This window comes from Lepidochelys olivacea (assembly GCF_965140295.1).
Source record: "Lepidochelys olivacea isolate rLepOli2 genome assembly, chromosome: 13".
Classification (NCBI taxonomy): Eukaryota; Metazoa; Chordata; order Testudines; family Cheloniidae; genus Lepidochelys; species Lepidochelys olivacea.
In genome coordinates, this window is record NC_140423.1 from 33595829 (window position 1) to 33619231 (window position 23403).

Genomic DNA, 23403 nt, shown 5'->3' on the forward strand with positions numbered 1-23403 from the left:
AGAGAGGACCCTTTATTCCCCCACCCTCCAGTTTTGAAAGTATCTTGTCTCCTCATTGGAGATTTTGGTCAGGTGCCAGCGAGGTTATCTTAGCTTCTTAACCCTTTGCAGGTGAAAGGGTTTTTCCTCTGGCCAGGAGGGATTTAAAGGTGGTTAGCCTTCCCTTTATATTTATGACAGTAACTATTCCCAGTCACCTTTGGACTTGACATATTCACTGGATCACCCTTGTTCACATATTTGTTGGCCTGCTCAAATAATTACAATAGATCAGGGAGGCATGCTTTCCCTTTGCTAAAGGTGTGCTGACTCTTTCCCTAAATATCCTTGTAGCAAGATGGCCAATTTAGTCTGGTGGGTCCTGCACTTTTCTTGGTAGGGAGCCAAGGTACCACCCTTTGCCCCTGCTTTTGGGTGCCAAGGACCCTGCTACTAGCCCAGGAAGGTGGAAGAGGAGGGAAGCAGGGGAGGGGTCTGGGTTTGCTCCTTGCTCAGAGTCCCAGCCCATCTCAACTACTGGGAGTTTCTTACCCTCATCCCCCTGAGGTGGGGTTACCTTCAGTCCTTAGATGCTGGGGGGGAGGGAGTCTCCCTATCCTGCTGGGTAGGGTCTCCCTCCCTCCAATTTTCAGGTCTTCCAAATCATTCAACACACCTCCACACTCCAGGCTTAGTCATTGTCATCTTCTTCTGCCTCCTCTACCTGCCTGATGCAGGTGGTTTTATTAGGTTCCTAACAGGGCCGTATTTGACTGCAGGTGCTCCAATTAACCTGCAGCCACTTTCCCCAGTCTACAGGGAACCACGCCTTAATTAGCCTTGAGCTTATATATTTCCCCTCTAGCACTTTTCTACTGCTCCTTGGTTTTCCTGTATCACAATTCTGTTTGCATGGAATTGAAGTTGGACTCAACAGCCTGTATTTGGCAAAGTCACCTCTGAAGCCTTTTTTAAAATGTAGTGTTACTTTAACTATCCTCCAGTCATCTGGTATGCAGGCTGACTTAACTGAATGGTTATAAACCACAGTTAGTAGTTCTGCAATTTTTTACTTGTGTTCCTTCAGAACTCTTGTGTGAATACCATCTGATGCAGGTGTCTTATTACTGTTTAGTTTATCAATTTTGTTCCAAAACCTCCTCTAATGACCCCTCAATCTGGGACAGTTCCTCAGATTTGTCACCTACAAAGAATGGCTGAGGAGTGGGAATCTCTCTCACATTCTTTCCAGTGAAGACCGATGCAAAGAATTCATTTAGCTTCCTTGCAACATTCTTATCTTCCTGGGGTGCTCTGTCAGCACCTCTATCATATGGTGTGTCTTCTCCCCCGACCCCCAAATTCTTTGGCAGGCTTCCTGCTTCTGATGTACTTTAAAAATTATTAGTTTTTGTCTCTTTTGCTAGTTGCTCTTCAAATTCCTTTTTGGCCTGTGTATTTATAAGTTATGCTAGACTTGCCAGAGTTTATGCAACTTTCTATTTTCCTCCGTAGGATTGACTTTCCAGTTTTTAAAGGATGCCCTTTTGCCTCTAACCTCCTCTTTTATTCTGTTATTTAGCTATGGTGGCTTTTTTTTTTTTTAATTTGGGGGTATACATTTAATTTGAGCCTGTATTATGGTGTTTTTAAAAAGTTCCCATACAGCTTGCAGGAATTTCACTCTTGTGACTTTTCCTTTTAATTTCCATTTAATGAGCTTCCTCATTTTGTGCTGTTCTCCTTTTTGAAGTTAAATGAGACTTTGGTGGGTTTCTTTGATATTTTCCACCCACAATGATGTTAAATTTAATTATATTATGGTCACTACTACCAAGTGGTTCAGCTATATTCACCTCTTGGACCAGACCCTGTGTGCCACTTAGGACTAAATCAAGAATTGCTCTGCCCTTTTGGGTTCCTGGACTAGGTGATCCAAGAAGCAGTCATTAATGGTGTCTAGAAATTTAATCTCTGCATCCCGTCCTGCAGTGACATGTACCCTGTAAACATGGGGATAGTTGAAATCCCCCATTTTATTGATTTTTTTCTGGTTTTGTAGCCTCTCTGACCTCCCTGAGCATTCCACAATCACCATCACCAATCTGGTCAGGTGGTTGGTAGTATATTCCTACTGCTATATTCTTATTATTCAAGGATGGAATTCTATCCATAGAGATTCTATGGCACAGTTTGATTCATTTAAGATTTTTACTATCTTTGAGTCTGTGCTTTCTTTCACATATAGTGCCTCTCCCCAACCAGTATGACCTACTCTGTCATTCCTATATATTTTTACCCTGGTATTACTGTGTCCCATTGATTATCCTCATTCCACCGAGTTTCTGTGATGCCTATTATATCAATGTTCCCCTTTAACACCAGCCACTCATGTTCACCCATCTTAATAATTTGACTTCTAGCATTTGTATACAAACACTTTAAAATGGGTCAATATTTAGCTCTATGTCTTCCTGTGATGTAATTGAATAGAACTGTTTTTAATTTGAGTATTTCTCTTCAGCTCATATTAGTACTTTAACAACTTCTATCCTTCCCTCTTTACTAGGGTATAGAGAATCCCTGTTAATAAATCCTCTCCTAAGAGATGTTTCTGCCCAAACCGTGTGCTCCTAAGCACCTGTAAACATTCCCCCAATCCTTAGTTCAAAAATTTCTCTGACCTTTTAAATTTTAATTTTCCTTTACAAAATTTTTAATTCACAGACTTTAAGGCCAGAAGGGACCATTGTATTCATCTGGTCAGACCTCCTGATCATCAGGGCAACTGATCATCAGGGCAACAAAAATGATTAAATGATTAGGGGACTGGAACACATGACTTATGAGGAGAGGCTGAGGGAGCTGGGCTTGTTTAGCCTGCAGAAGAGAAGAATGAGGGGGGATTTGATAGCTGCTTTCAACTACCTGAAAGGGGGTTCCAAAGAGGATGGCTCTAGACTGTTCTCAATGGTAGCAGATGACAGAACGAGGAGTAATGGTCTCAAGTTGCAGTGGGGGAGGTTTAGATTGGATATTAGGAAAAACTTTTTCATTAAGAGGGTGGTGAAACACTGGAATGAGTTACCTAGGGAGGTGGTAGAATCTCCTTCCTTAGAGGTTTTTAAGGTCAGGCTTGACAAAGCCCTGGCTGGGATGATTTAACTGGGAATTGGTCCTGCTTTAAGCAGGGGGTTGGACTAGATGACCTTCTGGGGTCCCTTCCAACCCTGATATTCTATGATTCTATGATTCATAGGCTGAAGACCCTCACACACCCATTCCTGTAATAGACTCATAACTTATGGCCTGTTACACAGATCCTCAAATCATGGTTTAAAGGCTTAATGTTACAGAGAATCCACCATTTATGCTACTTTAAACAAGCTAGTGACACGTGCTCCATGCTAAACAAGGAAGCAAAAAAACCCCCAGGATCTCTGCTAATTTGACCTGGAGGGAAATTCTTTCCCTCGCCCAAGTGTGGCAACCCAAGTGTGGCAACCTCTCTTTCTTTCTGCTCCTTCACCCCCACTGTTCCTCCAGCTCTAAGGTGTCCCAGTACCTCAGGTGTTGCTGCTGCTAGTTCCAAAAATCCGTAGTCAGCTCATATGCTGTGTGCACCAGCCACCTGAAACTAGAATGAAAAAGAGAAAATTGGGAGAATGAGAGAGGAGTGAAAAAAATAAATTAAAAAAAAGTATAAGAAAGAAATATAGGAAAAAAAAGGAAGTAAGAATAATAATTTCCTAGACTGAGAAACTCTGAGCTTTTGCCTCTGCAAATAAAAAAAGAGTGAATTGTTATAAGTTATTCAATTCATTATCATACCTGAGTAAACTGGATTCCTCTTGATGCTGAAATATCATAAAAATGACATGGGATAAAGTCCACTGCGGGGGAAATTTCAGAGACAATTGAACACTGAAAACCTTGAGGACTGTGCAAGTGAGACACCTTTTTATTACAGTCACAGTCTCTGAAACACCCACATTGTCAGCGGTGAAGGGAAATTTCCTTCCATCTGACACCTCACCTGGGCCAGGATCCTTGCCTCGCTTGAGAATTTCAAGCTGCAAACCAAATGAAACCAATGCTTCCTGGAGAGATGGAAGTCAACAATGTTGTGAGGACTAGAGTTGGCTAAAAATCAGAAAGAAGAGCAACTGATTTGCAAATATTTTCACTGACAAAGATTTCACTCAATTTCTGTACACAGTATTTGCATAGTGAAGTAGTTCTTGAGAGTTTGGGAAACGCACCATGCTAGTGTGGTATGTGGAGGTTGTAGAAGCAAGAGACATGAGTTGAGAACATCAAAGCTAATGGAGGGATATTGATGTCCAGGTCTCACTCAAATTAATGAGTATTAGTGGGCACTGGGTGTACAGGCCTCTTTGAAAATCAATAGATACCATAAGTGATGTATAAGCACCTAAATAGAACTGAATAAGACAGAATCTGTCTCCAAATCTTAGGGCTTACAGCATATTTCCAAAGGTATTTAGGCACCTCAAGATGCAGATAGGCGCCTACTGGTAGTTACACAAGCACCTACATAAGACTTGTCAGACCAAAGGTTCATCCAGCCCAGTATCCTGTCTTCCGACAGTGGCCAATGCCAGGTGCCCCAGAGGGAATGAACAGAACAGTCAATCATCAAGTGATCCATCCCCTTTTGCCCATTCCCAGCTTCTGGGAAACAGAGGCTAGGGACACCAGTCCTGCCCATCCTGGCTAATAGCCATCTATGGACCTATCCTCCATGAACGTTCTAGCTCTTTACTGAATCCTGTTATAGCCTTGGCCTTCACAACATCCTCTGGCAAGGAGTTCCTAAGTGTGTTAGGCATCTGATGCATCTTCAGTTCACTTGATGGAGTGCTCTGTCCCCCTCTCGTAGCTACTATGCAGTGTGGAGTGGTTGATGTGTTGCTATGGCCCTGGTTAACAAAGGTGTATCTTTTAGCTCTGGCAGTAGAAGCTTGTGCTTTACTATCCCAAGGTCCTAGTTTGATTCCTGACGCTGATGTTTCCAGCAGAAAATTGAGATTTGCTTTTCTGATGAGAAATCAACATGTTTTGAGAAAAAAACAAATCCTTTAATAGAAAACATAGAAAGGTAGGAATGGAAGGGACCTCAAGAGGTCACTTAGGCCAGGCCCATTGCTGAGGTAGGACTGAGGAAACCTAGACCATCACTGACAGGTGTTTATCTAAACTGTTCTTTAAAACATGCAGTTATGGGCATTCCACAATCTCCCTTGGTAACCTGTTCCAGAGCTAAGCTAGCCATAGACTTAGAAACTTTTTCCTAATATCCAACTGAAATTGCCCTTGCTGCAAATTAAGCCAATTCCTTCTCATCCTGCCCTTGGTGAATGTGGTGAGTAATTGATCACCTTCATCTTTATAACAATCTTTTACTACAAACTGAAGCTCTGAACAAAGGACTGAATGACCCATCCAAGCTGTGGATGTGCTCCAGAGGGACTTTCAAGCCAGCAAACTCACCAATACTGCTAAGAACTTGATACATGGACTTTGAATCTTTGTATGTATGTGAGTGTTGTATCATTTAACAGCTCGCTTCTTGTTCTTACTTTTTTCTTTGTAACAAACCTTTAGTTTTAGGCACTAAAGGATTGGCTGGCAGCGTGGTATTCTGGGTAATATCCAAACCTATATTGACCTGGTAACATGGCTGACTCTTTGGGGGTCAGAAGAACATTTTGTATATGTGAGCAGGGTTTTTTAAATAACTTCTCACTGTGCTGGACCTATGTGCTGACTGGGAGCCAGAGAACTGGAATGCAATAGAGGGGGCTATGTGATTTCTTTTTTGCTTCTTGATAACTAGTGTGGGGGATCAGAAGCACAATTTGTGACTCATTGGGGAGTTTAACTTCAGTGTTATCCACCAGTCTTGGGAGTATCTGGTCTTCCTTCTGTAGTCTGCCCTGCCCTTGGCATTTCCAGTGATGGCTGGAACACCGGGTCACACTGACTATTTTCTAGCTTGGACATGCCCAGCTCTTTCAACCTTTTCTCATCGGTCATGTTTTCCAAACTTTATAGAATCATAGACTTTAAGGTCAGAAGGGACCATTATGATCATGTAGTCTAACCTCCTGCACAACGCAGGTCATGGAATCTCACCCACCAACTCCTGTAACAAACCCCTAACTTATGTCTGAGCTATTGAAGACCTCAAATCGTGGTTTAAAGACTTCAAGGTGCAGAGAATCCTCCAGCAAGTGACCCGTGCCCCACGCTGCAGAGGAAGGCAAAAAAAACCCAGGGCCTCTTCCAAGGAGCCCTGGGGGAAAATTCCTTCCTGACCCCAAATAAGGCGATCAGATAAAACCCTGAGCATGTGGACAAGACTCACCAACCAGACACCCAGGAAAGAATTCTCTTTAGTAACTCAGATCCCACCCCATCTAACATCCATCACAGGCCATTGGGCATATCTATGGCTAGTAGTCGAAGATCAATTAATTGCCCAAATTAGGCTATCCCATCATATCATCTCCTCCATAAACTTAACAAGCTTTGTCTTTGTCACATTTGTTGCTTTCCTCTGGAGTCTCTCAGATTGGTCTCATTTTCTGTAAAGTGTGACATGGGACACAGTACTCCACTTGAGACCTCACCAGTGCTGAGTGGAGTGGAACAGCTGCCTCCTGTCTCTCACACATGACACTGCTGTTAATACACCCCAGCATGGTATTTACCTTTTTTGCCACACCATCACACTCTTGACCCATATTCCATTTGTGATCCACTATAACCCCCTAATCCTTTACTTCAGTACTGCTGCCTAGTGTGCTAGTCCGCATTTTGCATTTGTGCTTTAGATTTTTTTCCTTCCCAAGTATAGCATTTTGCACTTCATTGAATTTTATCTTCTTGATTTCTGACCGTTACTCCCATTTATCAACATCATTTTAATCCTGTCCTCCAAAGTGCCTGCAGCTCCTCCATGCTTGGTTTCATATGCAAATTTTATTGTCATACGTTCATCCAAGTCATTCATGAAAATATTGAATAGAACCAGACCCAGGACGGACCCCTGTGGGGCTCCACTGGATATATCCTCCCAGTCTGACAATGATAAGTATTCTTTGAAAACAGTCTTTCAACCAGTTATGCACACACCTTATGGTAATTTCATTTAGCTCCTATTTCCCTAGTTTGATGGTGAGGCAACCATGAAAGACTGTATCAAAAGCTGTAATAAAATCAAGGTATTTCACATCTACTGTTTCCCACCCCCCTCCATTAGGCCAGTAATTCTCTCAAAGAAGGAAATTTGACACAGAGATGACCTGTTCCTGCTGACCGTGTGTGTGCAGGGGGCACAATTTAAAGGTTCACCCACCCCCGTAACTACTTGAGTTGCTCCCCTCCCACTGATAGTCCTCTCCCTTATCCTCAGTTTCCCCTCCCATAAAGCAGCACCCCTCCCCAGCCCCAGCTGTTGCTCCTGCTTCTTTGTAGTGCACAGCTCACAGCTCGCTGGCTCTTGCAGCTGCCGCACAGGGAGGGGACCTGGCCGCACCATGTGACCGAGCAAGGCTGGCAAACCCTGGCAGAAATCAGGGGGGCATGTGACCTCTTGTGCCCCCCATGTGTTGCCTCTGGCTTGACACGATTTGTTCTTAAAAATCCATGCTGGCTCTCACTTATCACCTAGGTTTGATGACTATTGTAAATTATAGAGAAAAAAACCACAAGAATTTCCTAATTAGCATGTAAGAAATCCAAACATGTTAATTTGTGGAATTACACAAATAGGGCACCCATATAACCTTAAATCTGACCTATCACAGAGTTTTCCAACTTCCCAGAGAGTCAAAACTCAGGGAAATATTATGCACATGCTCTATTTGAATAATTGTATTTATTTTATACAATTAACAGTCATTCCCCTTTGTCTTCCCCACATTATTTCTTTAACTCAAAGTTTCTCCAACAGCAGACTATAAAGTGGAGTTAATGTTCAGACCACATGTCAGTAATTTGGGGATAAATATATTACAAGGATGTTGTAATTTTTTCCAAAAGGACATAGGATAGTCACCATTATAATTAAACAAAATCCAAACATCTTACAATCAGAAATGACAGTTGGGTTCCCAAATAACCTTAACTCTGCCCTGCAGTGACATCACTAGGGGAAATTGGAAAAAAAAAGTACTGTTCTTAAAAAAAAATTGTGTCAACAAAGACTAAAATGTTTTTATTGTAATTTTTTTTTTGGTTTTCATTTAATTTGTGTCCTTTTAGGGAAGAGTTTTCTGTTCAGGAATTTCCTTAGTGCTGTTTTCACCTCCTCATTTCTCAGGGTGTAGATCAGGGGGTTCAGAACTGGGGTGACGATGCTGTACATGAGGGTGGGTATCATGTCTCTTTCAGAGGGGAAACCCGGTGAGGAAATCATGTAGTTGCTAAGGCCTGGCATATAGAATAGCGACACCACGGTGAGGTGGGATGCGCAGGTGCAGAAGGCCTTTCTCCTACTTTCCCGCAAGTGGACTTTCAGCAGGAGGAAGGAGATGATGTAGATGTAGGAGAAGAGCGTGAGGATGAAGGAACTCAAACCGAGGACCCCGGCATTGATGTTGAGTACGGTCAGGTTGAGGTGGGTGCTGCCGCAGGCAAGGCTCAGCAGGGGCTTGATGTCACAGAAGAAGTGGGGGATGAGGTTGGAGCCGCAGAATTGCAGCTGGGAGGTCATGACTGTGGACATCAGGGCATGCAGGAAGCCGATGGACCAGGTGGCCGCTGCCAGGAGCAGGCAGGTCTGTGGGCTCATGACCAGCCTGTAGCGCAGCGGGTTGCAAATGGCCACGTAGCGGTCATAGACCATGATGGCCAGCAGCACAGTCTCGCTGCTGCCCAGGAGGTGGAAAAAGTGGAGCTGGGCCAGGCAACCAGCAAAGGAGATGGTCTGGTGCTCAGACAGGAAACCAGACAGCATCTTTGGCACAGTGACTGTGGAAAAGCAGATGTCCAGGCTGGAGAGGTTGCCGAGAAAGAAGTACATGGGGGTGTGGAGCCGGGGCTCAACCACTACCATGGTTATGATGGCCCCGTTACCCAGCAGGCTGGTCACGTAGAGCAGCAGGAAGAGAGGGAAGAGGAAATGATTCAGCCCTGGGAGATTCGTCAGGCCTAAGAGGACAAACTCGCGCATCTCCGTCTGGTTCTTCATTGATGAGGATGGGAGGGAGATGTGCTAGAGCAGAAAGAGATGCACAAATCATTGTAATTTGTATTTCAACAAGCACCCTCCACCCAAGGTCTCAGAGTGCCTGCCAGTCATTCATTAACCCTTCCCAGTCCTTCTATGGGTTAACATCTCCGTTTTATAGTCTGGGAAATGTCGATAGAGAGGGGCAATGTATCATCTGTATACCTATATCTATAAAATGCTATTCGGTTGTAAATTTAAGCACTTGATAGTAAGGAAATGCCAGATCATCTACAGCTCCCCGTGCAACTGTCATTCTACCCCTCGTGCATCCATCCCATGCACTGAACAAAGCAAGGCTCTTGGGCAAGAAAACAGTATATGTTAATGTGATTAAATCCCATAGCATAACGCATATGAAAAAAGGGGCTGAATTAAGGTTGCAATGACAACTGTAAAGCTGGCATTTTCTAACTGCCAAAAGTAGAATTTGACTTTGAAATGTAAATGATATTCTTGTACGTAGGGGTTGGTTTTTTTGCATAATTCTCTTAGGTGCAGCAAAAATAAAGATAATCAGTTCTGGCTTACCCCGAGCCATGCCGCAAAGATTTCTGCCACTTAATCAACAGGTATGATTACGTTAGCTTGTGTCAGAAGAAGGGTCTTATAGATAGAGCCCTACCAAATCCATAGGCTATTATGGTCAATTTCATGGCCATAGGATTTGAAAATTGGTAAATGTTACGTTTTCAGCTGTTTAATCTGAAATTTCACTGTGTTGTAACCATGAGGGTCCCAACCCAAAAGGGGATTGTGTGTGTGTGTGTGTGGTGGTGCGGGGGGTGTTGCAAACCTGTTGTAGAGGGGTCATGGGATTGCCATCCTCACTTCTATGCTGCCTTCAGAGCTAGACTGTGAAGGCAGCAACCACAAAGCTTCCCTGCAGCTGCAGGAGGTTCTCGGAGGTGGAGTGCTGTCCCTCCCGTACCCAGCCAGATCTGGGAGCCCCCATTGTTGGGGCACTCCCAGCAGCACAGGAAAGATTGGACACAACTGCACAAGTCTCCTCCAGGTACAGGAATGTCTGGGGCTGCTGCCCAGAGAGCGTCTTGCAGCAGGCACCTGGAGGTGGTTCTGATCTCCCCCGCAAAGGCAGCTGTGAAGGAGAGGGACAAGTCCTGCCCCACCCTGCCCAGCTGGAGATAGGGGCCCCCTTTGCTGGGACGCTCCTAGGAACAAGGGAACATTGGATTACATGTGGAATGGCTTATTTCATGGTCCATGATGCATTTTTCACATCCGTGAAATAGGGCCCTACTTATAGAAGAGGGCAGGGGCATAGAGAGATGAGGCCAAGTGGTTGGTCTTAGAGATGGCCAGAGGAACCCAAGCTCATATCGCCTTCTTTCTGCCCTTCCATCCCCCAATGTTCCAGAAGCAATTGGCTATTCCATTACCTCATGTGTTGCTGTTTCCAAAAGTCACTACTCATATCCTCTGTTCAGCATCCAACTGAAAATAGAATGAAACAGAGAAAATGGAGTGAGTGAGAGAGGAGTGAAAAAAAAAACGAAAAATATGAACTGTAAGAAAGAAAGGTAGAAAAAAAGGAGGAAAGAATAATAATTTCAGAGTCTGAGAACATGCTGATGTTTTCCGTTCGTAGATAAAGAAGAGTGAATTGTTATAAGCTCTTCAGTTCCTGAGTAAACTGGGTTCCTCCTGAAGATAAAATATTATAACAATGTAGGACAAAATCCACCCTATGGGAATCTTAAGAGAGGATCAAACACTAATTGCTCTGGAAACCTTGATAACTGTGAACAGAGAGACCTTTTTAACACAGTCACATTCTCTGAAACACCACATTGTGAGCAGGGAAATTGCCTTCCATCTGACAGCTCTCCTGGGATGTAATTCTTGTACCACCTGAGAATTTGAAGTTAGAAAACAAACAAGACCAACACTTCCTGGAAAGATGGAGGTTGACAATATTGTGAGGACTAGAGTTTGTTGAAAAGCATAAAGAGCCACTGATCTATAAATGTTTCCACTAGCAAGTCCACTCAATTTTTGTAACCAGTATTTGAGTAGTGAAGTGGTTCTGTGTGAGAGATTGGGAAACACCCATCAATGACAGGTTTCAGATAGCAGCCTTGTTAGTTTGTATCCGCAAAAAGAAAAGGACTACTTGTGGCATCTTAGAAACTAACAAATTTATCTGAGCATAAGCTTTTGTGACCTACAGCTCACCCCATCAATGGATACCATAATTGAGGTATAGGCATCTGAATAGAACTGAACAAGGCAAAATCTGGCTCCAGAGCTCAGGGGCTTGAGCACATTTCCAAAGGTATTTAGGCACCTAAGGATGCAGATAGATACCTAATATGATTTACACAATCACCTAATGACAGGTTTCAGAGTAACAGCCATGTTAGTCTGTATTCGCAAAAAGAAAAGGAGGACTTGTGGCACCTTAGAGACTAACCAATTTATTAGAGCATAAGCTTTCGTGAGCTACAGCTCACTTCCTCAGATGCACCTAAATGACCTAAATGAGTTAGGCACCTAACACCTATTGAGCTAACTTAACTTTGGTACCTGGAAAAATAAAGGAGCAAATAATCAAACCATCAATTTGTAAGCACCTAAAAGAAAATAAGGTGACAAGTTACAATCAACATGATTTTGTCAAAAACAAATGGTGTCAAACCAGCCTAATATCCTTCAACAGAGTAACAAGCCTTGTGGCTGGGGGAAAGCAACAAATGTGAGATACCGCAACTTTACTAAGGCTTTTGATACTGTCTCACAATACAGTCTAGATGAACCTACTATACCGTAGGTGCACAAATGGTTGGGCAACCATACTCAGAGAGTAGTTATCAATGGTTCATTGTCAAGCTGGAAGGGTATATCGAGTGGGGTCCCACAGGGATCTCTCCTGGGTCCAGTTCTATTCAATATCCTCATAAATTATTTAGATAACAGCAAAGAGAGTACACTTATAAAGTTTCCAGATGATACCAAGCTGAGACGTTGCAAGAGCTTTGGAGGATATGATTAGAATTCAAAATGTTCTTGACAAACTGGAGAAATGATCTTAAATACATAGGGTGAAATTCAATATGGAAAAATGCAAAGTACTCCACTTATGAAAGAAAAATGAAATGCACATTTACAGTTGGGAAACTATTGCTTAGGAAGGAGTACTGTAGAAAAGGAACTGGGTGTTATAGTCAGTGTTCCCTCTAATTTTTCCCACCCATATGCGGCATAAATTTTGTTATGTGCCCGAATATGGAGGTGATGTGCGACACATCACCTTCATATTGGGGCACATAACAAAATTCATGTGGTGGGGGTGGGGCTGAGGGGTTCAGAGTGTGAGAGGGGGCTCAGGGCTGGGGCAGAGGGTTGGAGTGCATGGGATGAGGGCTCTGGCTGGGGGTGTGGGCCATGGGGTGGTGCCAAGGATGAGGGGTTTGGGGTGCAGGCGGGTGCTCAGTGGCTATGGCGGGAGAGATGACTCCCCCCAGGTCTCTCTCCCTGCAGCAGCACCTGGGCCTCATCATGGCAGCTCTGGGGCTGGAAGATAGGTGCCCCTTCCTCGGCCCCAGCAGGTCGTGGCTGGGTCCAGGCCTCCCTGGATGCACTGGCCAACAGGTTCAGATGCCCGTCCGTGGCTGGGTCCAGGACGCTCCGGCCATGCTTGGGGCCGGCCTGGGCTGTGCCACAGCAGAGTTGGGGCCAGGGGAAGGGCGCTCCTCCCCCGGCAGCGGCAGGTCCCCCGTCAAGTACCTTGAGCGCCTGTGTGGAGTTAAATAGGCTGTGTCACCACCGTGTGGTCACGCAGCTTACAGGGGACTTAGGTTATAATGGATCACAAAGTAAATGTGAGTCAACAATGTAATACTGTTGCAAAAAAAGTTAACCTCATTCTGAGATGTATGTAAGCAAGATGCAAGCAAATTCTTCCACTCTATTCAACATTGATAAGGCCTCAGCAGGAGTATTGTGTCCAGTTCTGGGCACCACACTTCAGGAAAGATGGGGGCAAATTGGAGAAAGTCCAGAGGAAAGCAATAAACAAGATTAAATGTCTACAAAATATGACCTATCATTGAAAAAAATGTTTTTTTTAGTCTGGAGAAGAGAAGCCTGAGGGGGTACATGATAACAATCTTCAAGTACATAAGAGGTTGTTATAAAGAGGAGAATGATAAATTGTTGTCCTGAACCACTGAGGACAAGATAAGGACTAATTCAACTTGCTTCAACTACAGCAAGGTTGATTCAGTTTAGACATTAGAAAAAAACTTCCTGACTGTAAAGATAACGAAGCACTGGAACAAATTAACTAGTGAAGTTGTGGAATCTCCATCACTGGAGGTTTTAAAGAACAGGTTGGGCAAACACCTGTCAGGGATGGTCTAGATAATACTTAGCACTGCTTCAGTGCAGGGGACTAGATTAGGCCTATTCCAGTCCAACATTTTGGTGCTTCTCTGATGCGGTGCTATGGCTCACTATTGTGGCGGTTATGCTGCATGGCAAAGTTGATGTGTTCCTATTGCCTTTATTAACAGAGCAGTATCTTTTAGGCATGCAACAGAATCTTGTGCTTTTCTATCCCAAGGTCCTAGGTTTGATTCTTGATGCTGACATTTCCAGCTGAAAATTGAGATTTGCTTTTCTGATGAAAAAATCAACATTTTTTTTTAAAGAAAAGCCAATCCTTTCATAGAAAACATAGAAGTGTAGGACTGGAAGGGCTCTCAAGGGGTCATGTAGGCCAGCTCCCCACCCCATGCTGAGGCAGGACCATGTAAATGAAGGCAATTCCTGACAGGTGTGTGTCTAGTCTATTTTTAGAAACCTCCAATGACAGGGATTCCACAGCTTCCTATGGTAACCTGTTCCAGAGCTTAACTAGCCATAGAGTTAGAAACTTTTTCCTAATATCTAACCTAAATCTCCCTTCCTACAAACTAAGCCAATTTCTTCTCATCCTACCCTCAGTGGACATGCAGAACAATTTATCACTATCCTCTTTATAGCCACCTTTTACATATTTGAAGACTCTGAACTAGTGCTGTTGATTAATTGCAATTAACTCAAAAAAATTAAGTACGATTAAAAAAATAGACATGACACTGCTGTTAATACACCGCAGCATGGCATTTGCCGTTTTTGCCACACCGTCACACTGTTGACTCATATTCCATTTGTGATCCATTATGACCCCCAGATCATTTTCTGCAGTATTCCTGCTTAGCCTGTTATTTCTAATTATGCATTTGCATATTTGATTTTTCTTTCCCAAGTGTAGCATTTTGCACTTTTCTTTGTTGAATTTCATCCTCTTGATTTCAGACCCATACTCCCATTCATCAACATCATTTTGAATTCTAAACCTGTCCTCCAAAGTGCCTGAAGCCCTTCCAAGCTTAGTGTTAGCTGCAAATTTTAGAATCATACATCCATTCAAGTTTCAGAGTAGCAGCCGTGTTAGTCTGTATTCGCAAAAAGAAAAGGAGGACTTGTGGCACCTTAGAGACTAACCAATTTATTAGAGCATAAGCTTTCGTGAGCTACAGCTCACTTCCTCAGATACATCCATTCAAGTCATTCATGAAAATATAGGATAGTACCAGACCCAGGATAGACCTCTGCAGGACTCCACTGGATATGTCCTTCTAGTTTGACAGTATGCCATAGATAACTAGTCTTTGAAAACCAGTTATGAATACACCTTACAGTAATTTCATCTGGACCTTATTTCCCTAGTTTGATGCTGAGACTGTCAAGAACGACTGTAACAAAAGCAGTACTTGTGGCACCTTAGAGACTAACCAATTTATTTGAGCAAAAGCTTTCGTGAGCTACAGCTCACTTCATCGGATGCATACTGTGGAAACTGCAGAAGACATTATACACACAGAGACTATGAAACAATACCTCCTCCCACCCCACTCTCCGCTGGTAATAGCTTATCCAAAGTGACCACTCTCCCTACAATGTGCATGATAATCAAGGTGGGCCATTTCCAGCACAAATCCAGGTTTTCTCACCCCCCCCCACCCCTATACACACACAAACTCACTCTCCTGCTGCAATAGCTCATCCAAACTGGCCACTCTCCTTACAATGTGTATGATAATCAAGGTGGGCCATTTCCAGCATAAATCCAAGTTTAACCAGAACGTCTGGGGGGGGGGGGCAGGTAGGAAAAAACAAGGGGAAATAGGCTACCTTGCATAATGACTTAGCCACTCCCAGTCTCTATTTAAGCCTAAATTAATCGTATCCAATTTGCAAATGAATTCCAATTCAGCAGTTTCTCGCTGGAGTCTGGATTTGAAGTTTTTTTTGTTGTAAGATAGCGACCTTCATGTCTGTAATTGCATGACCAGAGAGATTGAAGTGTTCTCTGACTGGTTTATGAATGTTATAATTCTTGACATCTGATTTGTGTCCATTTATTCTTTTGCGTAGAGACTGTCCAGTTTGACCAATGTAAATGGCAGAGGGGCATTGCTGGCACATGATGGCATATACCACATTGGTGGATGTGCAGGTGAACGAGCCTCTGATAGTGTGGCTGATGTTATTAGGCCCTGTGATGGTGTCCCCTGAATAGATATGTGGGCACAGTTGGCAACGGGCTTTGTTGCAAGGATAGGTTCCTGGGTTAGTGGTTCTGTTGTGTGGTATGTGGTTGTTGGTGAGTATTTGCTTCAGGTTGGGGGGCTGTCTGTAGGCAAGGACTGGCCTGTCTCCCAAGATTTGTGAGAGTGTTGGGTTATCCTTCAGGATAGGTTGTAGATCCTTAAAAATGCGTTGGAGGGGTTTTAGTTGGGGGCTGAAGGTGACGGCTAGTGGCGTTCTGTTATTTTCTTTGTTAGGCCTGTCCTGTAGTAGGTGACTTCTGGGAACTCTTCTGGCTCTATCAATCTGTTTCTTCACTTCCGCAGGTGGGTATTGTAGTTGTAAGAATGCTTGATAGAGATCTTGTAGGTGTTTGTCTCTGTCTGAAGGGTTGGAGCAAATGCGGTTGTAACGCAGAGCTTGGCTGTAGACGATGGATCATGTGGTGTGGTCAGGGTGAAAGCTGGAGGCATGTAGGTAGGAATAGCGGTCAGTAGGTTTCAGGTATAGGGTGGTGTTTATGTGACCATTGTTTATTAGCACTGTAGTGTCCAGGAAGTGGATCTCTTGTGTGGACTGGACCAGGCTGAGGTTGATGGTGGGATGGAAATTGTTGAAATCATGGTGGAATTCCTCAAGGGCTTCTTTTCCATGGGTCCAGATGATGAAGATGTCATCAATATAGCGCAAGTAGAGTAGGGGCGTTAGGGGACGAGAGTTGAGGAAGCGTTGTTCTAAATCAGCCATAAAAATGTTGGCATACTGTGGGGTCATGCGGATACCCATAGCAGTGCCGCTGATCTGAAGGTATACATTGTCCCCAAATGTAAAATAGTTATGGGTAAGGACAAAGTCACAAAGTTCAGCCACCAGGTTAGCAGTGACATTATCGGGGATAGTGTTCTTGATGGCTTGTAGTCCATCTTTGTGTGGAATGTTGGTGTAGAGGGCTTCTACATCCATAGTGGCCAGGATGGTGTTATCAGGAAGATCACCGATGGATTGTAGACTCAGGAAGTCAGTGGTGTCTCGAAGGTAGCTGGGAGTGCTGGTAGCGTAGGGCCTGAGGAGGGAGTCTACATAGCCAGACAATCCTGCTGTCAGGGTGCCAATGCCTGAGATGATGGGGCGCCCAGGATTTCCAGGTTTATGGATCTTGGGTAGTAGATAGAATATCCCAGGTCGGGGTTCCAGGGGTTTGTCTGTGCGCATTTGATCTTGTGCTTTTTCAGGAAGTTTCTTGAGCAAATGCTGTAGTTGCTTTTGGTAACTCTCAGTAGGATCATAGGGTAATGTCTTGTAGAAAGTGGTGTTGGAGAGCTGACGAGCAGCCTCTTGTTCATATTCTGACCTATTCATGATGACAACACTACCTCCTTTGTCAGCCTTTTTGATTATGATGTCAGAGTTGTTTCTGAGGCTGTGGATGGCATTGTGTTCTGCACGGCTGAGGTTATGGGGCAAGTGATGCTGCTTTTCCACAATTTCAGCCCGTGCACGTCGGCGGAAGCACTCTATGTAGAAGTCCAGTCTTAATTATCATACACATTGTAAGGAGAGTGATCACTTTAGATAAGCTATTACCAGCAGGAGAGTGGGGTGGGAGGAGGTATTGTTTCATGGTCTCTGTGTATATAATGTCTTCTGCAGCTTCCACAGTATGCATCCGATGAAGTGAGCTGTAGCTCACGAAAGCTTATGCTCAAATAAATTGGTTAGTCTCTAAGGTGCCACAAGTCCTCCTTTTCTTTTTGCGAATACAGAGTAACACGGCTGTTACTCTGAAACCTGTAACAAAAGCCTTAAGCTTTGAGCAGGGGCTTGGACTAGATGACCTCCTGAGGTCCCTTCCAACCCTGATATTCTATGATTCTATGATTAATAAAATCATGATAAAACACATCTACAGCTTTCCCCCATCCACTTAATCCTGCCAAAGAAGCAAATAAGATTGGTCTGAAATGATTTGTTCTTGACAAATCCATGGTGGCTATTACCTATCGCTATATTATCCTCTAGGTTTGAACAAATTGAATGTTTAATAATTGGTTCCAGTATCTTTCCAGGTATCAAAGTTAGACTGACTTTTCTATAATTCCCCAGGCCCTCTTTATTCCCTTTTGAAGATATGTTTGCCCTTCTCTGTTCCCGTGGGACCTCACCCATCTTCCAAGAGTTCTCAAAGATGATCATGAATGGTTCCAAGATTGCTTCAGCTAGTTCTGTATGTATTCTAGGATGACATTCATGAGGTTCTGCTGACTTCAGCTACGTCTACACTTGCAGATGTAGAGCGCCGGGAGTTAAACCGACCCTCAGGGACAGCAGCAGGGAAAGCGTTGCTGTGTGTTCACACTGTGCTCCTTGTGACGGTGGAGCATGTCCGCATTAGCAGCTCTTGCAATGCCACAGAAAGCCGTGCATTGTGGTAGCCATCCCAGTGTGCAAGTGGATGCAGTGTACTTTGGAAAGAGTTTGCAACACCTAATGGGGCAGGCACAGCATCACATGATGCAGGTTTTCCAATCCTATTGTCCCAGGGCATCCTACTAGATTGCCAGTTGCTTTTCAAATGGTGGGAAGTGTGTTGTATGTATGTGGGGGGAGAGAGACCGTGTGTTTTGGGGGACAGAGCATGTGTCAGCAAGCTGTCTTATAAGTTCAGACAGTGGCAGGGAGAAGGGGAAAACCCCAACATCAACCCCCACGCCCCGCCTCTCTCTCTCTCTCTCTCTCTCTCACACACACACACACACACAAATGCCTGCCTCTGAAGCAGGAGCATTCCACAGTAATGGTTTGCTTTGTGTCCCGGAGCAGATAAGCAGCCGGCTGTGAGAAACGGAGCTTTGAAAGGGGATATCCACATATCTGCTGCACAGTTCAAAACAATGGTGAGAGTGGTCACTTGACTTCAAGGGATTATGGGACATTTCTGGAGGCCAATCACAGTGCAGTAACGCAACACATTGTCCACACTGACACCGCAGCACTTCAGCCCAGGTGCAGAAAGCTCTATGCTTCTTGTTGGAGGTGGATTACTAGGGGCGCTCCAGCTGCGGAGTCCAGGCACTCTAAGTGCCTTGCCAGTGTGGACACCTCAGGATTTAGGGCGTCCGGGGCTGATTTAATGCACTCTAACTTGCAAGTGTAGACAAGGCCTTCAATGCATCCAACTTACCAAACTATTCTTTAACATGTTCTTTTCCTGCTTTGTACTGAGATCCTTCCCCTTTGTTGTTAATATTAATTATTTCAAGCATCTGAGGCTAGACACTCAAAGGGGTTTAGGCACTTACCTGAAACTTTGGGCACCTAAATCCCAGAAATAGGCCATGTTGGGATTCACAAAATCCCCTCCAAACCCTGGAGATGCCTAAATTTGGTGCCCAAGTTCTTGCAGTCAAAATTCCCTGTGCACCTAATGTTTCTTCCTTTGAGCAGGCGAACTGCATCTAGGCATGGTCAGAACTCAGGCCCCTGTAGGTGAGCTCATACAAAATGGGCCTGCATGGGAACCTCCCTCATAACTTTTAGCCCAGTGGTTACAAGACTCACCTAGGATGTTAGAGACCCAGGTTCTAGTCCCCCAGCCACCTAAGGGGGAGAAGGGATTTAAGCAGGGGTGTCCCACATCTCTGGTGCATCGCCTAACCATTGGGTTATGCATTATTCTGATGTGTGGCTTGTTAGGGGGGCTTATTCCTTCACCCACTTACTCCCTGGTCCTCTTTGCATGAACAGAGAGCAACAATACCCGAAGTCCAAAGGTGCAAACAATTTGATGTTTATTGGGGTGAGCTTCCAGCAAGCATGATTCCAGTTTCCTTCCTTAGTGTCCCCCTTCCCAGCTCTGAGCCAAGAGTAGGCTGCCTGGGTTGAAACAGTAGGGAACCCTTATTCCCAGGTTCTCATTCTGGCTCTGGGAGAAGAGTGGGGGTTGTTACCTGTTCCTGCAAACCCTGCCATTTTGCACTTTGAAACTTTTTTTTCTTCCCCTTCTTTCTCTCCATTCCCCCAGGACCAAGTCCCAGCTCCAGTCTCTAAAGGTGGTCTGTTAACTCTGCTTTTGACTTTAAACCCTGTTGTGCCAAATCATCTTTAACTACTCCTAACTAATTTACAACCCTTCAGCAGCCCTTGCTGAAGCAGCACCAAACTTGAAAGATTTCTGGCAGCTTCCCATAATGCTGCCCTTACTTCAAACCTCTCACAAGCAGACTGAAGTGCCTCCTTTCCCTGGAAGGCATTCAGTCCCCATGGGCAGGGACCTTCTTCCACTACCCATATACCAAGGAGGGCGGGCTCCTCAGCCACCCCCCATCCCTCTGGGTCCCTTAACAGGGCTCCCTCAATCTCTCCTGTCGAAATTGTTCCACTTTGGATTAAATAAATCAGGACAGGGTATGAGAGAGAAAGGGAAAGACAGCACTAGAAGGATTCTATTGCTTGGTGGTTACAGCCCTCTTCTGCAAGGTGAATAGTTTCTTAGCTAGAACTTTTTTTTTTTTACGGTGATGGGAAGCTGCCCCATTGACCAACTCTCCTCCTTTTTGATCCGGGCTTGGGACAGGCACTGAGAATGGAAAAAGAACGCTTACCAAATACCACCCTTGAATGGAAGCCAAACACACAAGAAGAAAGGAGGAATACTGCGAATAACATGGAAAGGAACAGTTCTGAACAACATCAAACATCTCATCAAGAAATGGGAAGATTTGGAGAGAAGGGCAGTTGGCAAGGATGGAAAATGTGGGTAGTTCAATGTGCAGCAAAGCATGGGATGGACTAAGGTTTAAGTGAAAAGTCTGCAAGGTGGGGGAACCAGTATCCAGTCTCCCCATTCCAGTGACTTTTTTTGGTGGAACAGTTTTACACTGAAATGTCTTTGGAGTTGGGTCAGTCTCTCACTATGTTTTCTTACAGTCAATGGGGTTCTGCTCTCATTTGATGCCAAAAAGAGCTACTGTAATATACCACTAATAAATAACAATTAATTTTAACATTTGTCCCACAGCTAGTAATGATGAAGAAATTCTTCTAGGATATTTGACCCACCCACCTACATTGCCTGTTGTGGATTGTCCTCTACTCTCTAGTTTCCTGTGGCTAACACAAATTGTTCTCCTATGCTCTAGTTCCAATTGCTAACTTTACTTTTTGAGCAAGACACAGGATAGATCTCAAGAACCTGGTGCCCAGTGCTGAATGGTACCTACATATATATATTCCATTTCCATTTTCTCTTTTTCAATTCCCATACAAAATCTATGTTAAGATGGAGAAAAGGTTGAGAGTGCACATAAAGTAAACAGGAGTGAAAGACATTACAGAGATGTTTTAATTATTCAAAACAAGTGTTAAAATCCAAGAAGTTCAATTAAGGTTTAAGAAATCCTGATGTGTTGATTTCTGGAAATACACAAATAAGGAACCCAAATCATCTTAATTCTACTCTGTTACAGAAATTACCAACTTCCTATATAACCAAAACTCATTGATATATCGTGCATAGGCTATATTTCAATGATTTTATTTATTTATATGATTAATGGTCATTCCCTCTTCACCTCCATTGTGCTTCTAACTGAAAGTTTCTCCATCACAGAAACTAAGATGGAGTTAAGGTCCAGGATATATGTCAATAATGTGGAGTAGAATACAATACAAGAATGCTTTAATTTTCCCAAAATACACACTGGATATTCACCATTAAAGTTAAACAGAATCCAAATATGTTCTAAGAAATGACATTAGGGTACCCAAATAACCTTAATTCTGCTCTGTAGAGATACCAGAAAGGAGAAAAAATGGGGAAAAAAATGCAGCGTGGCTATAAAAATCTGTAGGTCAACAAAGACTAAAGGTGTTTTAATTGTAAATGAATGGAGTTTCCCTTCATTTAACTCATATTCTTTCAGGGAAAAGTTTTCTGTTCAGGAATTTCTTCAGAGTGGATTTCACCTCCTTATTTTTCAGGGTGTAGATCAGGGGGTTCAGAACTGGGGTGATGATGCAATACATCAGGGTGGGTATCATGTCTCTTTCAGAGGGGAAACCTGGAAAGGAAATCATGTAATTGCTAATGGATGGCATATAGAAAAGAAACACCACAGTGAGGTGGGATGCGCAGGTGGAGAAGGCCTTTCTCCTACTTTCCTGCGAGTGGACCTTCAGGAGGAGGAAGGAGATGATGTAGATGTAGGAGAAGAGCGTGAGGATGAAGGAACTCAGACCAAGGACCCCGGCATCGATGTTGAGCAGGGTCAGGTTGAGGTGCGTGCTGCTGCAGGCAAGGCTCAGCAGGGGCTTGATGTCACAGAAGAAGTGGTAGACGAGGTTGGGGCCACAGAAATGCAGCCGGCAGATCATGACTGTGGACATTAGGGCATGCAGGAAGCCGATGGACCAGGTGGCCGCTGCCAGGAGCAGGCAGGTCTGTGGGCTCATGACCAGCCTGTAGCGCAGCGGGTTGCAGATGGCCACGTAGCGGTCATAGGCCATGACAGCCAGAAGCATGGCCTCACTGCTGCCGAGGAGGTGGAAAAAGTGGAGCTGGGCCAGGCAACCGGCAAAGGAAATGGTCTGGTTCTCAGACAGGAAACCAGACAGCATCTTGGGCACAGCAACCGTGGAAAAGCAGATGTCCAGGCTGGAGAGGTTGCCCAGAAAGAAGTACATGGGGGTGTGGAGCCGGGGCTCGGCCACTATCATGACTATGATGGCCCCATTTCCCAACACATTGGCTATGTAGAGCAGGAGGAAGAAAGGGAAGAGGAGGTGCTTCAGCCCCTTGAGATTGGTCAGGCCTAAGAGGATGAAATCGCTCACCTCTGTCTGGTTCTCCATCGCTGAAGAGATGAGGGAGACACGCTAGATGCAACAATCCTTGCAGTTTGTATTTCTATGAACACCTTCCACACAAGTGTCCCAGATTGCCTGCAAGTCATTAATTAAACCTTCCCAGTGAAATGGGTCACCAAATGAAATGAATAGGCAGCAGGTTTAAAACAAACAAAAGTAAGTATTTCTTCACACAACATAGTCAGTCTGTGGAACCCTTTGCCAGAGGATGTTGTGAAGGCCAAGACTAAAAAAGTGTTCAAAATTAATGAGATAAGTTCATGGAGGATAGGTCCATCAATGGCTATGAGTCAGGGTGGGCAGGGATTGTGTCACTAGCCTCCGTTTACCAGAATGTGGGAATGGGCGACAGGGGATGGATCACTTGATGATTACCTGGTCTGTTTATTCCCTCTGAAGCACCTGGCATTGGCCATTGTCAGAAGAGAGGAGACTGGTCTGACTCAGTGTAGCCATTCAAATGTTCTTATGTTCCCAGTGCTGCTGAGGGTTAGCCTCCTCATTTTACAGTTGTGGAAATGGAGGTAGAGAGGGGTAATGTGTTATCTATATATCTTTAGCTAGAAAGTTTTATTTGCTTGTAAAGTTAAGAACTTTAAAGCAAGGAAATGCCAGATCATGTACAGTTGCCCACGCCACCATAATGTTGCCCCTTGTGTATCTGTCCTATGCACTGAGCAAAGAAAGGATCTTGTGGAAGAAAA

The 23403-nt window shown here is 44.2% G+C and overlaps 2 protein-coding genes and 1 pseudogene across 3 annotated transcripts in view; all 3 read right to left on the reverse strand.

The window, feature by feature from the left end:
* LOC311529440 (olfactory receptor 6F1-like) overlaps positions 1-23403 on the reverse strand; it is a 206598-nt pseudogene that overhangs the window by 113343 nt on the left and 69852 nt on the right. The window lies entirely within an intron of this gene.
* On the reverse strand, positions 8249-9199 carry LOC311529408 (olfactory receptor 12D1-like; the record flags this gene model as incomplete). Its single annotated transcript, XM_084645386.1, has 1 exon — positions 8249-9199. One exon carries the CDS (start codon positions 9197-9199, stop codon positions 8249-8251), a length of 951 nt encoding a protein of 316 aa, XP_084501512.1.
* Positions 21743-22684, reverse strand: LOC311529844 (olfactory receptor 12D1-like; the record flags this gene model as incomplete). The annotated part of the gene is made up of 1 exon (XM_084646105.1): positions 21743-22684. The coding sequence occupies one exon, from the start codon at positions 22682-22684 to the stop codon at positions 21743-21745; it is 942 nt and encodes a 313-aa protein (XP_084502231.1).